The sequence below is a fragment of the Zonotrichia albicollis genome, chromosome 1 (genome assembly GCF_047830755.1).
Source record: "Zonotrichia albicollis isolate bZonAlb1 chromosome 1, bZonAlb1.hap1, whole genome shotgun sequence".
Classification (NCBI taxonomy): domain Eukaryota; kingdom Metazoa; phylum Chordata; class Aves; order Passeriformes; family Passerellidae; genus Zonotrichia; species Zonotrichia albicollis.
Window position 1 is genome coordinate 105,773,866 of NC_133819.1, and position 13,268 is coordinate 105,787,133.

General features: G+C 40.1%; 1 protein-coding gene across 6 annotated transcripts in view; it reads left to right on the forward strand.

Moving 5' to 3' along the window:
• The first annotated feature begins 314 nt into the window (after positions 1-314).
• The window catches only part of MYOM1 (myomesin 1), a 78,053-nt gene continuing 65,099 nt past the window's right edge, over positions 315-13,268 (forward strand). For all 6 annotated transcript variants that reach the window (XM_014266841.3, XM_074549171.1, XM_074549182.1 and 3 more), the window contains exons 1-3: positions 315-474; positions 4,048-4,536; positions 12,763-12,900. In XM_014266841.3, the coding sequence (XP_014122316.2) occupies positions 4,109-4,536; positions 12,763-12,900 (566 nt within the window). In that variant the 5' untranslated portion in view covers positions 315-474; positions 4,048-4,108. The remainder of the gene's footprint in view (positions 475-4,047; positions 4,537-12,762; positions 12,901-13,268) is intronic.

Below are 13,268 nucleotides of genomic sequence, written 5' to 3' on the forward strand. Positions count from 1 at the left end.
GGTCAACATAGGGATTGGTCTTTCCTAGTTTCTGGTTCATGACCAATTTTTTTTCCTCTCTTCTTAAATCTGATTTAACTAAGGAAAAAAATCCTAGAAATAATTTTTAATTGGAATGCTGATTTTATGCAGATTTTAGTGAGGATATTTTAAAGGGAGAACTCTGTATCTCCTTTAGTTTGAGGCTGCCGTCATCATGTCTTTGCACAGAGATAGTACAGGGTATCGGTATCTGTCTCTGTCTCTCTCCCTCTTCCATGCTATATTTATAGCATCCCCCTGGCCATAAAAGGTCTGGACTGGGGCTCTGACATTCCACTGACTGCAGGCATTATTTTTGTTCTGGACCTTGAAGTCCAGTCCTTACCCCTCGTCCTAACTACCTCTTTCTTTGCTGGCTTCATTGTTGCTATATTTTTGTGCTATTCGTCCACTTGGGAGCTCTTCCATTTGCTGCCATTCATTTGGATCCTGGTAAGTGGCCGGAAATTTTTATGTGTTCAATTATTTTTAATCTGAATCTGTAATGCCAAGCTGATTGTAGCTCCCTTTATTCTTCATAGCTCAGCAGCTGAGGGATTTGAGGATGTGAATTGGAGACATCTGAACGTTCAGCTGTGAAACAAAAGAAAGTAGTGCAGGGACTCTTATTTTCACTCAGCTATCTTTGCATATTGTCACAGTACTCTGAAATGAAGCCTGGGTTACTGAGATATAGGAGAAGTTTGTCATGTACTCTCCTGTGGGCTTAGAGAATGTTTAAATAACATAAATATTTTCTTGTTGCATAGGATGTTATCTTTTCTCTGCTTACAACAGTTTCTTTTTTAAAATCTATTTCACTATTTTCATTGATTGATGGAGCAGATCTTTAAAGAACTACACAGACTGATATACAGCACAAGAGGTAATGGCAGCAGAATCATCTCCTTTAATGTGTAGCTATGAACTATGGACAAGTACAGAACTGTCTGTCTGCTCAGTAGTAATTTTAAATACTCAGTTCACCAGCTGCTAAAATATAGCTCCAAAAACTGAATTCATCTAACTATGGCCACTAATATTTTTAGGCCAAGCTCTGAAGTGCTACACTGATCTTGAGAAGGAGTGTTACTCTCACACTGAAGGGGGCTGGTTGGTGCACACAGACTAAGTGGGTGCAGGTAGCATAGATAAAAGTTAAGAGATGGGAGTCAATCTGATAATCAGGCAGTGCTCCAGATAGGAGCAAAGTCCTTGGAAGTTTGAGAGTTGTCATCTCCCATAGCACTGCCCTACTGTATCTGATCAGACTAATGTAACCAGCTTATCCTGGCCTGTGAGCAATCCGTGATGTTTCAGAGGAAATATAAAACATAACTCATGGTGTGATAAAATACGTATGAAAGGAGTTTCCCTTTTCATGATGTGAGTCAGTGCTGGTCTTTGATTTGAACCAGGAGAGCCAACTTAGTGCTCAGTGCCTGCCTTGCTATCACAGTCCTTACTCCTATCACAGACTTTTACTCCTGAGGACAGCAAGATCTAGACCTTTCATGTTTGGAAGAAAAATGTTTCCTTTGTACATTTTAATTTGTTCTTCTGGTTTGATAAACTGTAAATGAAATGCCTCGTTTAACTTCTTAATGGGCAACCCATGCAGTGCTTCATACTTGTGGATCGCCTTCCATACTTTGAAGCCTGGAAGGCCGTGGGAATGCCTGAGCTGAATGCCTGCTGGCATTGTGGCTCTTGTATGAATGGTGAAGCCAGCCAACACTTCAAATAAAGCTGGTGAAGACAAACCATAGTACTCTGCAGAAGGAAAACAGGATGTTCTCATGTTCCTTCCCTTTCAGTGTGCAAGACAATATTCTTCTGTATGCCTTAACCTTCCTAGGCAGTGACCACAATGATTTACAAGTCCAAACCCAGCTCTGCAGAGGTAGAAGAGAGAGACAATGAAGAAAATGAAGAAAAAAGTCTTCTGAAATTAGGGAAATACAGAGGAACTACATACTATTGGTGGCTAACAAAATCAAATAAGTAACAGCACAAAATACTGACAGGCATTAGAAAAAAGAATGCTAGACATTCTTTTTTCTAATAATTGCATTATTTTAGACTGACAGGAAAAAATAGCCAGCATTAGGAATAAGAGAGTTAAAAAGGAGCATAAATTTTTGACATAGAGACCAATGGGCTAACACTCTTTCCCATCTCTTCTTCTTCCTCAGATAAAAATAAAGTAAATGTATAATCTGGTCTCCTTGAAGTCACAGTTTTGCTGTGGTCAGCATATCAGCAATTTCTTTTACATAAAAAATTTCTGAATAAATTTCTTCCTTGTTGACTTTCTGCAACTAAATAATCAATTAAGTTATGCTCCTACAAGGAGCATTTCCCTTGTGAGATCCCTGAAATAGAAGAAAATTTTCCTCTTTGTTTCTGGTTTTTGTTGGGTTTGGGTTTGGTTTCTGGTTGTTTCTGGGTTTCTTTTTCATAATTTGCCTTGGTTAGGGCAAATACCTCTGCAATTGTCAAAGAGAATAGTTTGAAATTTGTTGACTTGCTATCAGAACCAAATACTAAAGAAAAAGCCAAGGATTGAAGTCTAGGGGGCATAAAGACCAGGGGGAAAAATCACAGAATCACAGAGTATTCTGAGTTGGAAGGGACCCACAAGGATCATCAAAGACCAACTCCTGACCCTGTGCAGGACAACCCAAATTGGATATCTAGACTTTCATGAAGTCATGATGGTCTTCCAGTTCTGTTAGTGTATTTTAAGTCCAAACATTAAATAGTTTTTCATGAATATGAAGAAATCACAAAGCAGAACAATTTTCCTACTCTTGTGATCAATACTCTAAAGAAAAAACCCAAAAGAATAACAAACACCTCTCACCCTTGTTTTTGGATCTTCTTTAAATCCTTGTTAACATTTCCTTATTGTAGCTCATTTCTATGAGCTACAAAAGGTCGCCTTACTAATCAGGGACCTTTTCAGAGACAATTCTAGTAGCCATGTGAGCCTAAAAGAAAGAGAAAGAAAGGTTATCATATGGATTATTTGAGGTGAGCTTGCATGTCAAAGTAGAAAAAGTCAGTTTTAACGACAGCAAAATTAAAAAGCAAAATAATGACAGAACTGCTGTTTTTAAAACAAACAAACAGACAAGGGAGATACTTTCTGCACTCAACTTTCATCGCATTTTGAGAGGGGAACTACCTGCCACCTGATCAAAATTTGCACTACAAATGACTACAAGACAATCAACTGATGATATGCAAATTAAAATTAAATGGACCTATTATCTGGAGGAAGAGTCTTGGCAACCTTGAACATGATATTTTAGGTTAAAAGAAAAGCATTTGCATTGCAGAGCATGATATTATTTTATCCATTGCATACAGACTGAATCCCTGTTTCAACTGTAAAAGTATAATGCACAATAAGCCCTTTTAAATTGAACCCTTGTATCACTTACCAAACAATCACTGCAGTACACATTTAGAGAAAAAACTGACTTCCTTCTCAAACTTAGTGTTTTTATTCACTGTTGTAATAATAAATGGAAGATCAAATTCAATCTGAAAATTGGATTACAAAAATATATGAAATGTTCATATATTTTTGTTTCAGCTTTTATAGCTTTGTTGGATTTGCTCATGCCTTTAAAAGTAATTTATTACTTTATTATCTCTATTGTAATTGAACAAAATTATTTATACTGTCTCTGAAGAAGCCACACAGAGTTTCATTAGTTTGCAGTAATAAATGAGCACATAAAACTTGAGTAGTTTGCAGTAGCAGGGAGACAACTACAAATGAACAGACGCAAGAGTGCAAAGGTTTCTGATCATGATGGGGGACATGTGAGCATCTTGAAACCTGAATATGAACCTGTCTGAAAGTCTAAATCACATAATAAAAAGATAACTCTAAATTAATTGCAGTTGATTTTTCAAGTTCAGTGTTAGTTAGTGTGAAGTTGAGTATTATTTGTATGATAACTCAGGAGTTTCCTTGACGGTAGTCCTTATGTTTGACCTGTTCTTTTTCAGACATTATCCTGTTTATTTACACTCAGAAAAGTGCAGTGGAACCCAAAATCTGAAGGCACCCATGATGTCTTTACCGTTCTACCAAAGACACCACGAGCACTATGACCGTGCGTACCGCCACAAAGCGCTGTCGTCCACTGTGAGCCAGTACCAAAAGGAGACAAAGAGCAAATCTGCCGTGTATGCTCAAGGATCCGCAGCTTACGCCAGGGGCTCCGCAGCCTATCGCCACTCGTCTGCAGCAGGCTTCAGCCTTGACTCCTCAGCAGCCTACAGCCATGGCTCTTCAGCTTACGACCTCGAGTCGGCAGCCTACAGCCACGGCTCCACAGCCTACGACAGCTCTGCCGCGCAAAGCAAGAGGTCTGCTGCCTACAGCCTTGACTCGGAGTCCCTCAGCACCAGCTCAGCTGCCTACAGCCATGCATCTGAGTCCATCAACAAGCTGGCTGCAGCCTACAGGCTGGGATCTGAAGCCTACAGCTTTGGGTAAGATAATCCGTCTTCGAAACAGCATCCTGGTAAAAAATTGTCCAACCACTTCCCATTGAAAACAATGGCAAAATTCTTCTCCTCCTCCACATAAAGTTTCTCTATAACTTGGCATTAATGTATTTTCCTGGTCCAGTGTTTCCCCTTGGCTTTGGCAATGGAAAGGACCGTGGTCAGCTTAGTTTGTTGAACTAATCTATGTGTGATGCTTGGACTGTCATAAGAATAGCACTGGCAATGCTGATGTGACTGAGTGCTCACTCCAAACTGCTTAGGCATGAGCTACTTCTCCTTCCAAGTTGTTTAGCCACATTAATACAGCTGAACTTAATGTGAAGAGATGCGATAGCTTTGGGATTGAGGCTGTCTCTTATCTGGCTGGAGGTTGGAATAGTACAAGAACTCAAAGCTCTTCATGCAAGTTTGAGTTGATGTGACCATGTATGATAAATTCTTCTTTGGCCTAATAGTTTTCCTTTTGTGCTGAGTGATTCAAGAAATTGTAATTTTCACACACTATATTGGTTGAGGCATACTGTTTCCAAACCTGAAGTGTCCCATCTTACAAGAGAAGAGTAGTTATGCTCAGCTCATATAGCTTTTTTTAAAATTTAAGGTAATCAATATTGCTCAAGCAATTACATGACCATAATATTTTTGCTATAATAGCCTCATATTATTTGTATGCATATATCTCAGAGATTTACAGAAATTAGAGAAGTATTAAAGTAAGATTAGAGCAGCTGTTAGCAATAGAGGAAACAATCAACAAATTATAGCTCAAAACATCTGCTTGCTGTTATATTAATGCAAAATTAGGAGTATCATTAGCAGAGCTGATCAAAACTTGTCCAGCAGAAAATTTAAATTTTGAAAACTGAATATGCTCCCAGGATTGTGGATAATGCGTAAATCTTGGCCAAAACTAATGAAAGAAGGACTACATGTATCATTGTAAACAACACCTTGTGATTTCAGCCTTCACTGAAATCTTGGCTTTCAGGAAACTCAGGGTCTGATCTCCATTTGCCAGAGTTTGTTCAGGAATTTGATCCTCAGGCTGTTACAGTCAAGGTGAATGACTTTACTTAACTCCTTACTGCAAGAAAGGCATTGAGTTGCTGGAATGTATCCAAAGAGGGGCAACAAAGCTGATGAAGGTTCTGGAGCACAAGTCTTATGAGGAGCAGCTGAGGGAAATACAGTTATTTAGCTAGGAGAAAGGGACTCTCAGGGGGGGTCATATCACTCTCTACAGCTATCTGAGAGGGTAACCACACAGGGCTTGGTCCCTTGGTACCTTCTCCCAGGTAAGGAGACAGGATGAGAGGAAATGGCCTCAAGTTGCACTAGAGGAGGTTTAGATTGGATATTAGGAAATATGTCTTCACTGGAAGGGTAGTCAGGTATTGGAATAGGCTGACCAGGGAAATGGTGGAATCATCATTCTTGGAAGTGTTCAAAAAATGTGTGGACACACACACTTGAGGACATGGTTTAAGGGTGGGCTTGGCCATGCTGGCTTACTGGTTGAACCTGATGATTTTAGAGGTTGCAATGATTTTATGATTCTGTAGCTGATTGTTTTAGAGTGGGTCATATCCAGGCTTTGCTGTTGAAAAACTTTTATTTGTTCAGATGATTTACCACTCAGAAAGCAGTGAGAATCTCACTTATAGTCTGCTGGTGAAGGGAAGAAAACTGGAGGTGCTAGGACTGAGGGTTGTGCTTCCAAAGGGTGCTGGGTAAGGGAAGATATCCCAAATTTCTGCAGCAATGCCGCTATACCTGCACTCTGCTGCCGATGCTAACCCAAAGCTTCTTTCTTCTTGAAGAAAAGGTTCTCATAAAAAAAGAACTTCAAGTTATGAAAAATGATTGTTAAAAGAACCTGTTGCTGAGTCCTGCTTGCAAACACTTCAGCTGTCACACAAGTTTCTTCTGAAACCTGTGTGTTCTCATTAAGAATAACTCTAATGTCAACAGTATAATATTGAAGGAAACTAAATTGCTTTGTTGAGAGAGAATTTAAAACATTTACTGAGGTTTTGCTTGAGATAAAAGTTTTTGGTTTAAAGTAGCATATTTGCATATATAATACTCTGTATTACAAGACTTGCCAATAGATAGTTCACAGATAAGAATGTCTCAGCTGCAACTTCTTTATTTCTGTGATCCTGTTATTGTATTGGAGAAAATTCATTGCTGCTGCCTAAGACAAGGACCCTGGAGATTAGATACATGGGATTCCAAGCTCTCTTACACAAAACTTAATTAACACAGGAGACAATCTTTCTGAATGAAAATCTCAGTATTTAACTTGGGTTTGTGGTTAATATAGCCTCTATGTTGGTATTTCTTTTTTGCAGCCCCTATTTCTGCAATTTGCAAGATGCAAAGTGGAAAAAATAATGCAATTCTACAGTTAAATGTAGTTCAAATTTGAAGAAATTCTTGCCAAATTGGTACTGTCTTTCCCAATAAGCCAAAATACTTCAAGGGGTAATGTGGAGACAACAAGTGTTAAATAAATTAGGAAAATCAAAGACTTTCTGTTTTCATCCATATGAAAAGAATGGTGTAGGAAAAAAAAAAGAGACTTCAAATTCTTTCACTTTTCTAGAAGTAGAAAACATTTAATTGAAATGCTGTATCTAAATGATCAGAACAGTAGAGTGTTTGCTTGAAACCAGCATGGACACACAAATCCAAATGCAGACAAAATTTTTCAGCCAAGAATTATTGATTGCATATCAGTGAATGTTAGCATCAAATATAGATTTATGCATAATGGATATAGTTTTGCAGATAAACACCATTAATACCAACAGGAAAACTCAAATATTAAGTTTTTATTGAGGTTACTTCTTTTTTTTATCTGAAGTAGCTTCTGGTAAACTTATAGTTATTGCAAAATTTAGGTCTCATTATTTTTTTGTAGTCACAGTACAGGAAAGAATTCATGAAGCATTGGTGTTGACATGCAGTTAGTGCTATGTGAGGAATTTATCATGAGGAAAGCAGTGGAGAAGGACTAGGAACTAGGTAACCTGCAAGACCTTGACCTGGACCCAGTTCTGTGACATTGAAGCCTTGCTTGAGTGGAAAACATTCCTAGGGGGTGAACACAGGCAGTTTGAAGGAGCCACAACTTGATTTTTCAGGATGATGAAAAATTTTCCCTGTGCAAGTGGCCTGTCCCCCACATTTCAAGTCTTCTTCACACCACAACAGCTTGAGGGTGTACAGGGAGCAAAATGAAAACTGGCAAAATCAAGAGCAAGTATGGAAGCTTGCAGCTCTGCTGGTTGCAGCTGGCCAAAGGAGCAAATCCCTGGGCTCCCAAAAGAAAGGGCATCTCACTGTGGAGAGCTTGACTCTTCAAACCCAGCCCTCCCCACCAGCTCGTGGGGCTGTCTCTAGCCAAGCACTTCTTCTTTGGCTTCAGTAGAGGCAGGAAAAATGACATGTGCTTCTTCCCTTGAGGCTCTGTTCAGGTGAGGGGTGTATGTCTCCCACAAGCCGATGTTGTGGCCACACATCCTCTTCCCCATCCAGCCCTTGGGGGCTGCCAGCATGGGCAGGTTGCTCCTGTGGGAAACCTGGCTCCTTCTTCCACAGCAGTGCTCCATCCTTGTGCTTCTGTGTGCTTCTGAGAAGATTTGTGTCAGATCTTGTCTGTGCCAAAGCTTCTTATAGAACTACAGGGCTGTCAAACAGGGCTGCTGGATTAAACTCGTTTAACTCTTTTTTGTGCAAGCTCAGTGATTTGCCTTTGCTCAAACTTTCACTGCTTTTCCTTGTGTCTGGCATTATTGTCTCCTGTCTAGCAGCATCAATAATCCCATTGTGTCACAGACAGATTATCTGCTGCCAGAAGGGCCAGACACCTGCTTAGAGGGAAAACAGAAGTTACTGGTGTGGCTCAGGCATTTGCATATATTTTGCATGTCAGGCAAAAGAGCAAAGAGGACATGGTGTAATTCAGGTGTACCAAGCAAAGAGAGGAAAAATGCCTTTCCAACTTGCCTTTAATTGGGCTGCTAGTGAGAGCTAATGCTCTCCTGAACAACACTGTAACCAGGATCTGGACAAGGCTGAGTAAATAGTACACTTCCAGAAACATTAGAACACCATGATCCTGGCACTGCTCATCCTTTGGTTTATTATAGGTGAGGGTTAAGAAGCTGGATTCCAGATGTCATACTCAAGCATGGAAATTGTTTTAATGAGACCTGCTATGTGGAAACAATTCCCCTTCAAATGAAATTGTTGTGGAAGCTGTGTCAGGGAATATTGCCAGCAATATTGCCTGGGCTTGTGACAAACCTGTCAGCAATTTAAAAGTCACCAGAGAGCATTTCTCATTTTTAGAGGCTGAATTTAAAGAGTTCTTTGCTGAAAATATTTTTTTCCTTTCCTATAACTAGGTTTGCCAATCCTCTATCTCCTATTTACAGTAAAATAAAATACTGATTATTCGGAAAAAAACAGCTGCTAAAAAGAGACCCTGGACAAGGCTTTGTACCTAATGGAGCTTTTCCAGCAGGTACAGCTGGTGCAACCATTGTATATACCACTCTCTCTTTTTGCTTAGGACAAGATACATGATTTTTTAGAGGTGTAAAAGAGCTTATATGCGCCTTTTCATGCAGGAGTGAAATAACTAAAGAATATGGTGTTGTAGTCTGCTTCCGGAACACATTTCTACATCCACCGGGTGCAGACTCTCTTTGGGCAGTGTGGGAAACCTGTCCCTTCAGGCACAGAAACAAGGGCAGTGCCAACATATTCTCTGTCTGAGGATAAGACATCAAGACAGAACAAAAAATATGTTTCGGAGTTGCAGATGCCCTGCACAATGTTTTCTTTAGCTCCTCTTTAGGCTAGAGAGAAAAGTTAATAGCATCTGTTTCTTACATCTCTACAGAACAATGCCTGTGCCTTTTACAACTCTAAGGAAAAATCAGGAAAATGCTGGCATTGACATTTTAACATGCTGGAAACCACCCTGAAGTAAGGACAGTAGGCTTAGGTCAACAACCTTGATAAACCTGTACAGATAATATCTGACTTGGGAAAAAAAATATCCATATGCTAGCTGGGCATATCAGATGAGGCTGAAAGATGTTAAAAGGTCATGGTACTGTTCCTCCCTATGAAACTAGAGAGCACTGATACCCTGCTCTTGCTCCTCTCGGGAGATTCTGTTCCACATATCAGGTAAAAGGTTGGAACGTTTTAAAATAAAGGGCAAGATTTTAGAATCTAGTTCAAGAAACAGAGTCCTCCTTTGGGCCACCTAAATAATGGTTTTAGGCAGGATTTTGGTTTTGTGTTACGCAGGAAGAAATACTAAGAACACAGGAAAACAGGGAAATAAGCCTCATAACAGAATAGTGTTTAACCTATTCTCTCAAGCAAAGAGCTCCATTTGAATATGTTTCTCCTAGCCTCCATCTAGCTCTGCCATAATTTAGAAAGGAGAAACATTTTCTGCTGCTTCAAATTTATTCTTCTAATCTCTTGGTTTATGCAGTGTAATTCTAAAGAACAGTTTGGAGTGACTCTAGGTATCCCTCTGAAAACATCAGCTGGGTGCTCTGGTATGGTCATGAAAGTGAGATATTCAACTTCAAACACTTGGAGGATTTGAGTGAAAAATAGCCTCCAAATAAACAGAACCTGTAGCAATTCATTCTTGCCTTTTCAAATAGTTTTAGAGATATATAAATGAAAGATAGGAAACCCCCATTGCTATGCAGAAAAGATATCAACAAAATGCCTAGCAGGGAGTGATGGGAACTGCTATATATGCTTCCCATTAATTCCCTGAATGAATGTGTAATCTGGACCTTGAATGAAAACTAAATTGACTGCAAGGCCAAACTCTCCTTTAGGAATAATGTGTTTGTCTGGATTTAACAGTGCAGTAAATGCCTGAGCTGAAATTTTCACCACATTTCAACTACATTTATGAAAATAAAAACTTCTAGACCTTTTAACTGAAGTTCAATTGGTACTGTCATCCTTCTTGATCTAGAAACAACACGGAATTAAGTGGCCTCTTAACAGCTTCAGCCTAAAGCTCTGAGGAAATCTAATGGCTGTCAGAATCAAAATTCCAGGTTTGACCCATTTTTAAATAGGACAGGAATAAAAGTCACCTGCTAAGTAAAGACCTGCAGTTCCTTACAGACTCTAGTTCAATTAAGAAAAGTAATGAAAATAATTTGCCTTTGATGTTTCTTATTCCTTATTTGATGAGTTCTCCCAGTGCATTTGTGGTTTGCTGTAGTGATTGCACAACATCATTATCCAGCCCAGGAGTAAGGCCATTGCACACCCCATTTCAATGTGTCTCTCTCTTCCTTTTTTTATTTTACTCTGCCTGGACTGTTCCCAAGTGGTTTCTGATTGGATTTCTGTCCCTAAACCTGGATCTGCCTCTCTTGTACTCTGTCCTTGGCTGTCCTGGGCAGTGCCTGGTGTCAAAACCCAGAGCCCAGAGCATCTCTCTCCTGTAGATGTGGTCTGTGCCTGAGCTGAGCCAGTGGTGCCTGACATGGAAAACCCTTGGCCCCAGTCCTGCAGTGTGTGCCTCCTTTTGTGTGGAAAGCAGATTACAGGGAGAGAAGGAAGGGAAGGGAAGGGAAGGGAAGGGAAGGGAAGGGAAGGGAAGGGAAGGGAAGGGAAGGGAAGGGAAGGGAAGGGAAGGGAAGGGAAGGGAAGGGAAGGGAAGGGAAGGGAAGGGAAGGGAAGGGAAGGGAAGGGAAGGGAAGGGAAGGGAAGGGAAGGGAAGGGAAGGGAAGGGAAGGGAAGGGAAGGGAAGGGAAGGGAAGGGAAGGGAAGGGAAGGGAAGGGAAGGGAGGAGAGGCAGTGCATGGTTGCTTCTACCCCCTGTACTGAGTGTCTCTTGGCAGAACTGCTGCAGGCTTGGTGATGGTGGCACCTGGGGAGCACAGAAGAATTACATTAAGAAAGACAGAGAGCTAGAGAATAGAAGACTGATTTAACAGGAACTGGGTAGGGATGGAGAGAACTCAGTCTGAGCAAAGGGATGGACACAAAGAAATGAAGGAAGGAAAGATGGGAAAATGAAAGTGATCCTTGTCATCTCACACACAGTCTCAGTGGATAGATTACTAGCACGTATTTTGGAAACTCAGCACTCTTCTTGTGTTGGTGGTGGTAGTTTTGCAGGGATACAGCCTAAGGAAAACATTAGCCCAAGGATATAATATTATATTACATTATGCATGTGAAACATTCCCAGGGGCCCAGTGTTAGCATGGGTTTTGATATATGTGTCCAGCATGCTGTGTGCAGACACCAGTGTAAGGTATCCAGGGTGTGGGAAGCAGGTTATCCCTGACAGAGGCACATGGCAGGGCTAATGAGCCTGGCTGAGGAACCATCATTCTGCTCCTGTATCTGTACATGTAAGCAGGGAGCTCAGACTGTGCAGACAAATCCTCAGACCAGAAGCAGACCCGCTTGTGATTTTCTGTGGTGATGTTGCAAGACAGGTGAATAGACACTTTGGTGATTTATTAAAGGCTGACAAATAATTAGCATATTCCATAGACATGGCAATTAGATATGTGGTGCTTTGGCAAAGGAGGACCAGGTGTTTCAAGCTTTGTTTACACAATTTGTAATTATGTTAAAAATTGACCTAAAGTGATTGCCTCAAATATGTTCAAAGAGCTTCATGCTCTTCAGAATCCCTCCCAGGCTGGTGAGGACCGGGCAGGGGGGAAGGTCTTCCTCCTTTTCAGTCATCCTCCATTTATCTGTGCTATATTAAATGGTGCTACTTCACTCAACTCTTCTCTTCCCACTGGAGTGGTATGGGAGAGCAGTGGGAATGGCAACACTGCTTTCTGAGCAATGCAGTGCCCTACAGTTTCTGTAGAGAGACTTAAACAATCTTCCCAAGTCCCAACCTAAAAGCTATTAAAAATACATTGCTACGAGGTGTATTGCTTACTCTGTCTATTCAGATTTTATACCAAGGAGCATAAGTGGTATGTTTGTAATGATGGGGTTGTCAAAAGTACACTTAGTTATGTGTTTAATAACTCTGACATAATGGCTATTAAAAATTAAAAATTCTTGGTTACAAAACAAGACAGAAAAAAGTTGCAGTACTTTGATTGTATTTTTGAGTGCTTCTTAGCAGCTTTTTACCTGATTTTAACAATATAATTTCTATTTCAGACTGAAAAATTCCAACTTAATGATAGAAGATCAATCCTATAAGATGAGTCCCAAAGCAAAGAGGGCAAAACAGAGTTTGATATCAGAGGACAAAGAAAACGAAGCCTTAGACTATTCAGTGCCCATATTCACAGGAAGGTAAGTTCATTTTCATTTTTTTGGTATCCTATTTCTGATATTTTATTGACAAATTATAAAATAACAAATCCATTAATCTGTCTTTACACTCATGGATCTTCTGGTGATAGTTTGTACTTCATATGAGTGATAAAAGGAAAAATCAACTGACTGGCAGAAAATTGGACATTGTTCATCCAGAGCCAGGACAGATAAACCTACGTGTCTGGACTTTGTTTTGGACACATTGTCAGGACCACTTTCTATGAAATGAAAATATAATTAGAACTCTGCCTATTGGGAACCTGGCAAGCATGTTGTCCACATTATTCAGCTTATTTTTTTGGTTTGAAGATTTGTTCTGTAATCAAATCTCTCTTACCAAGCAT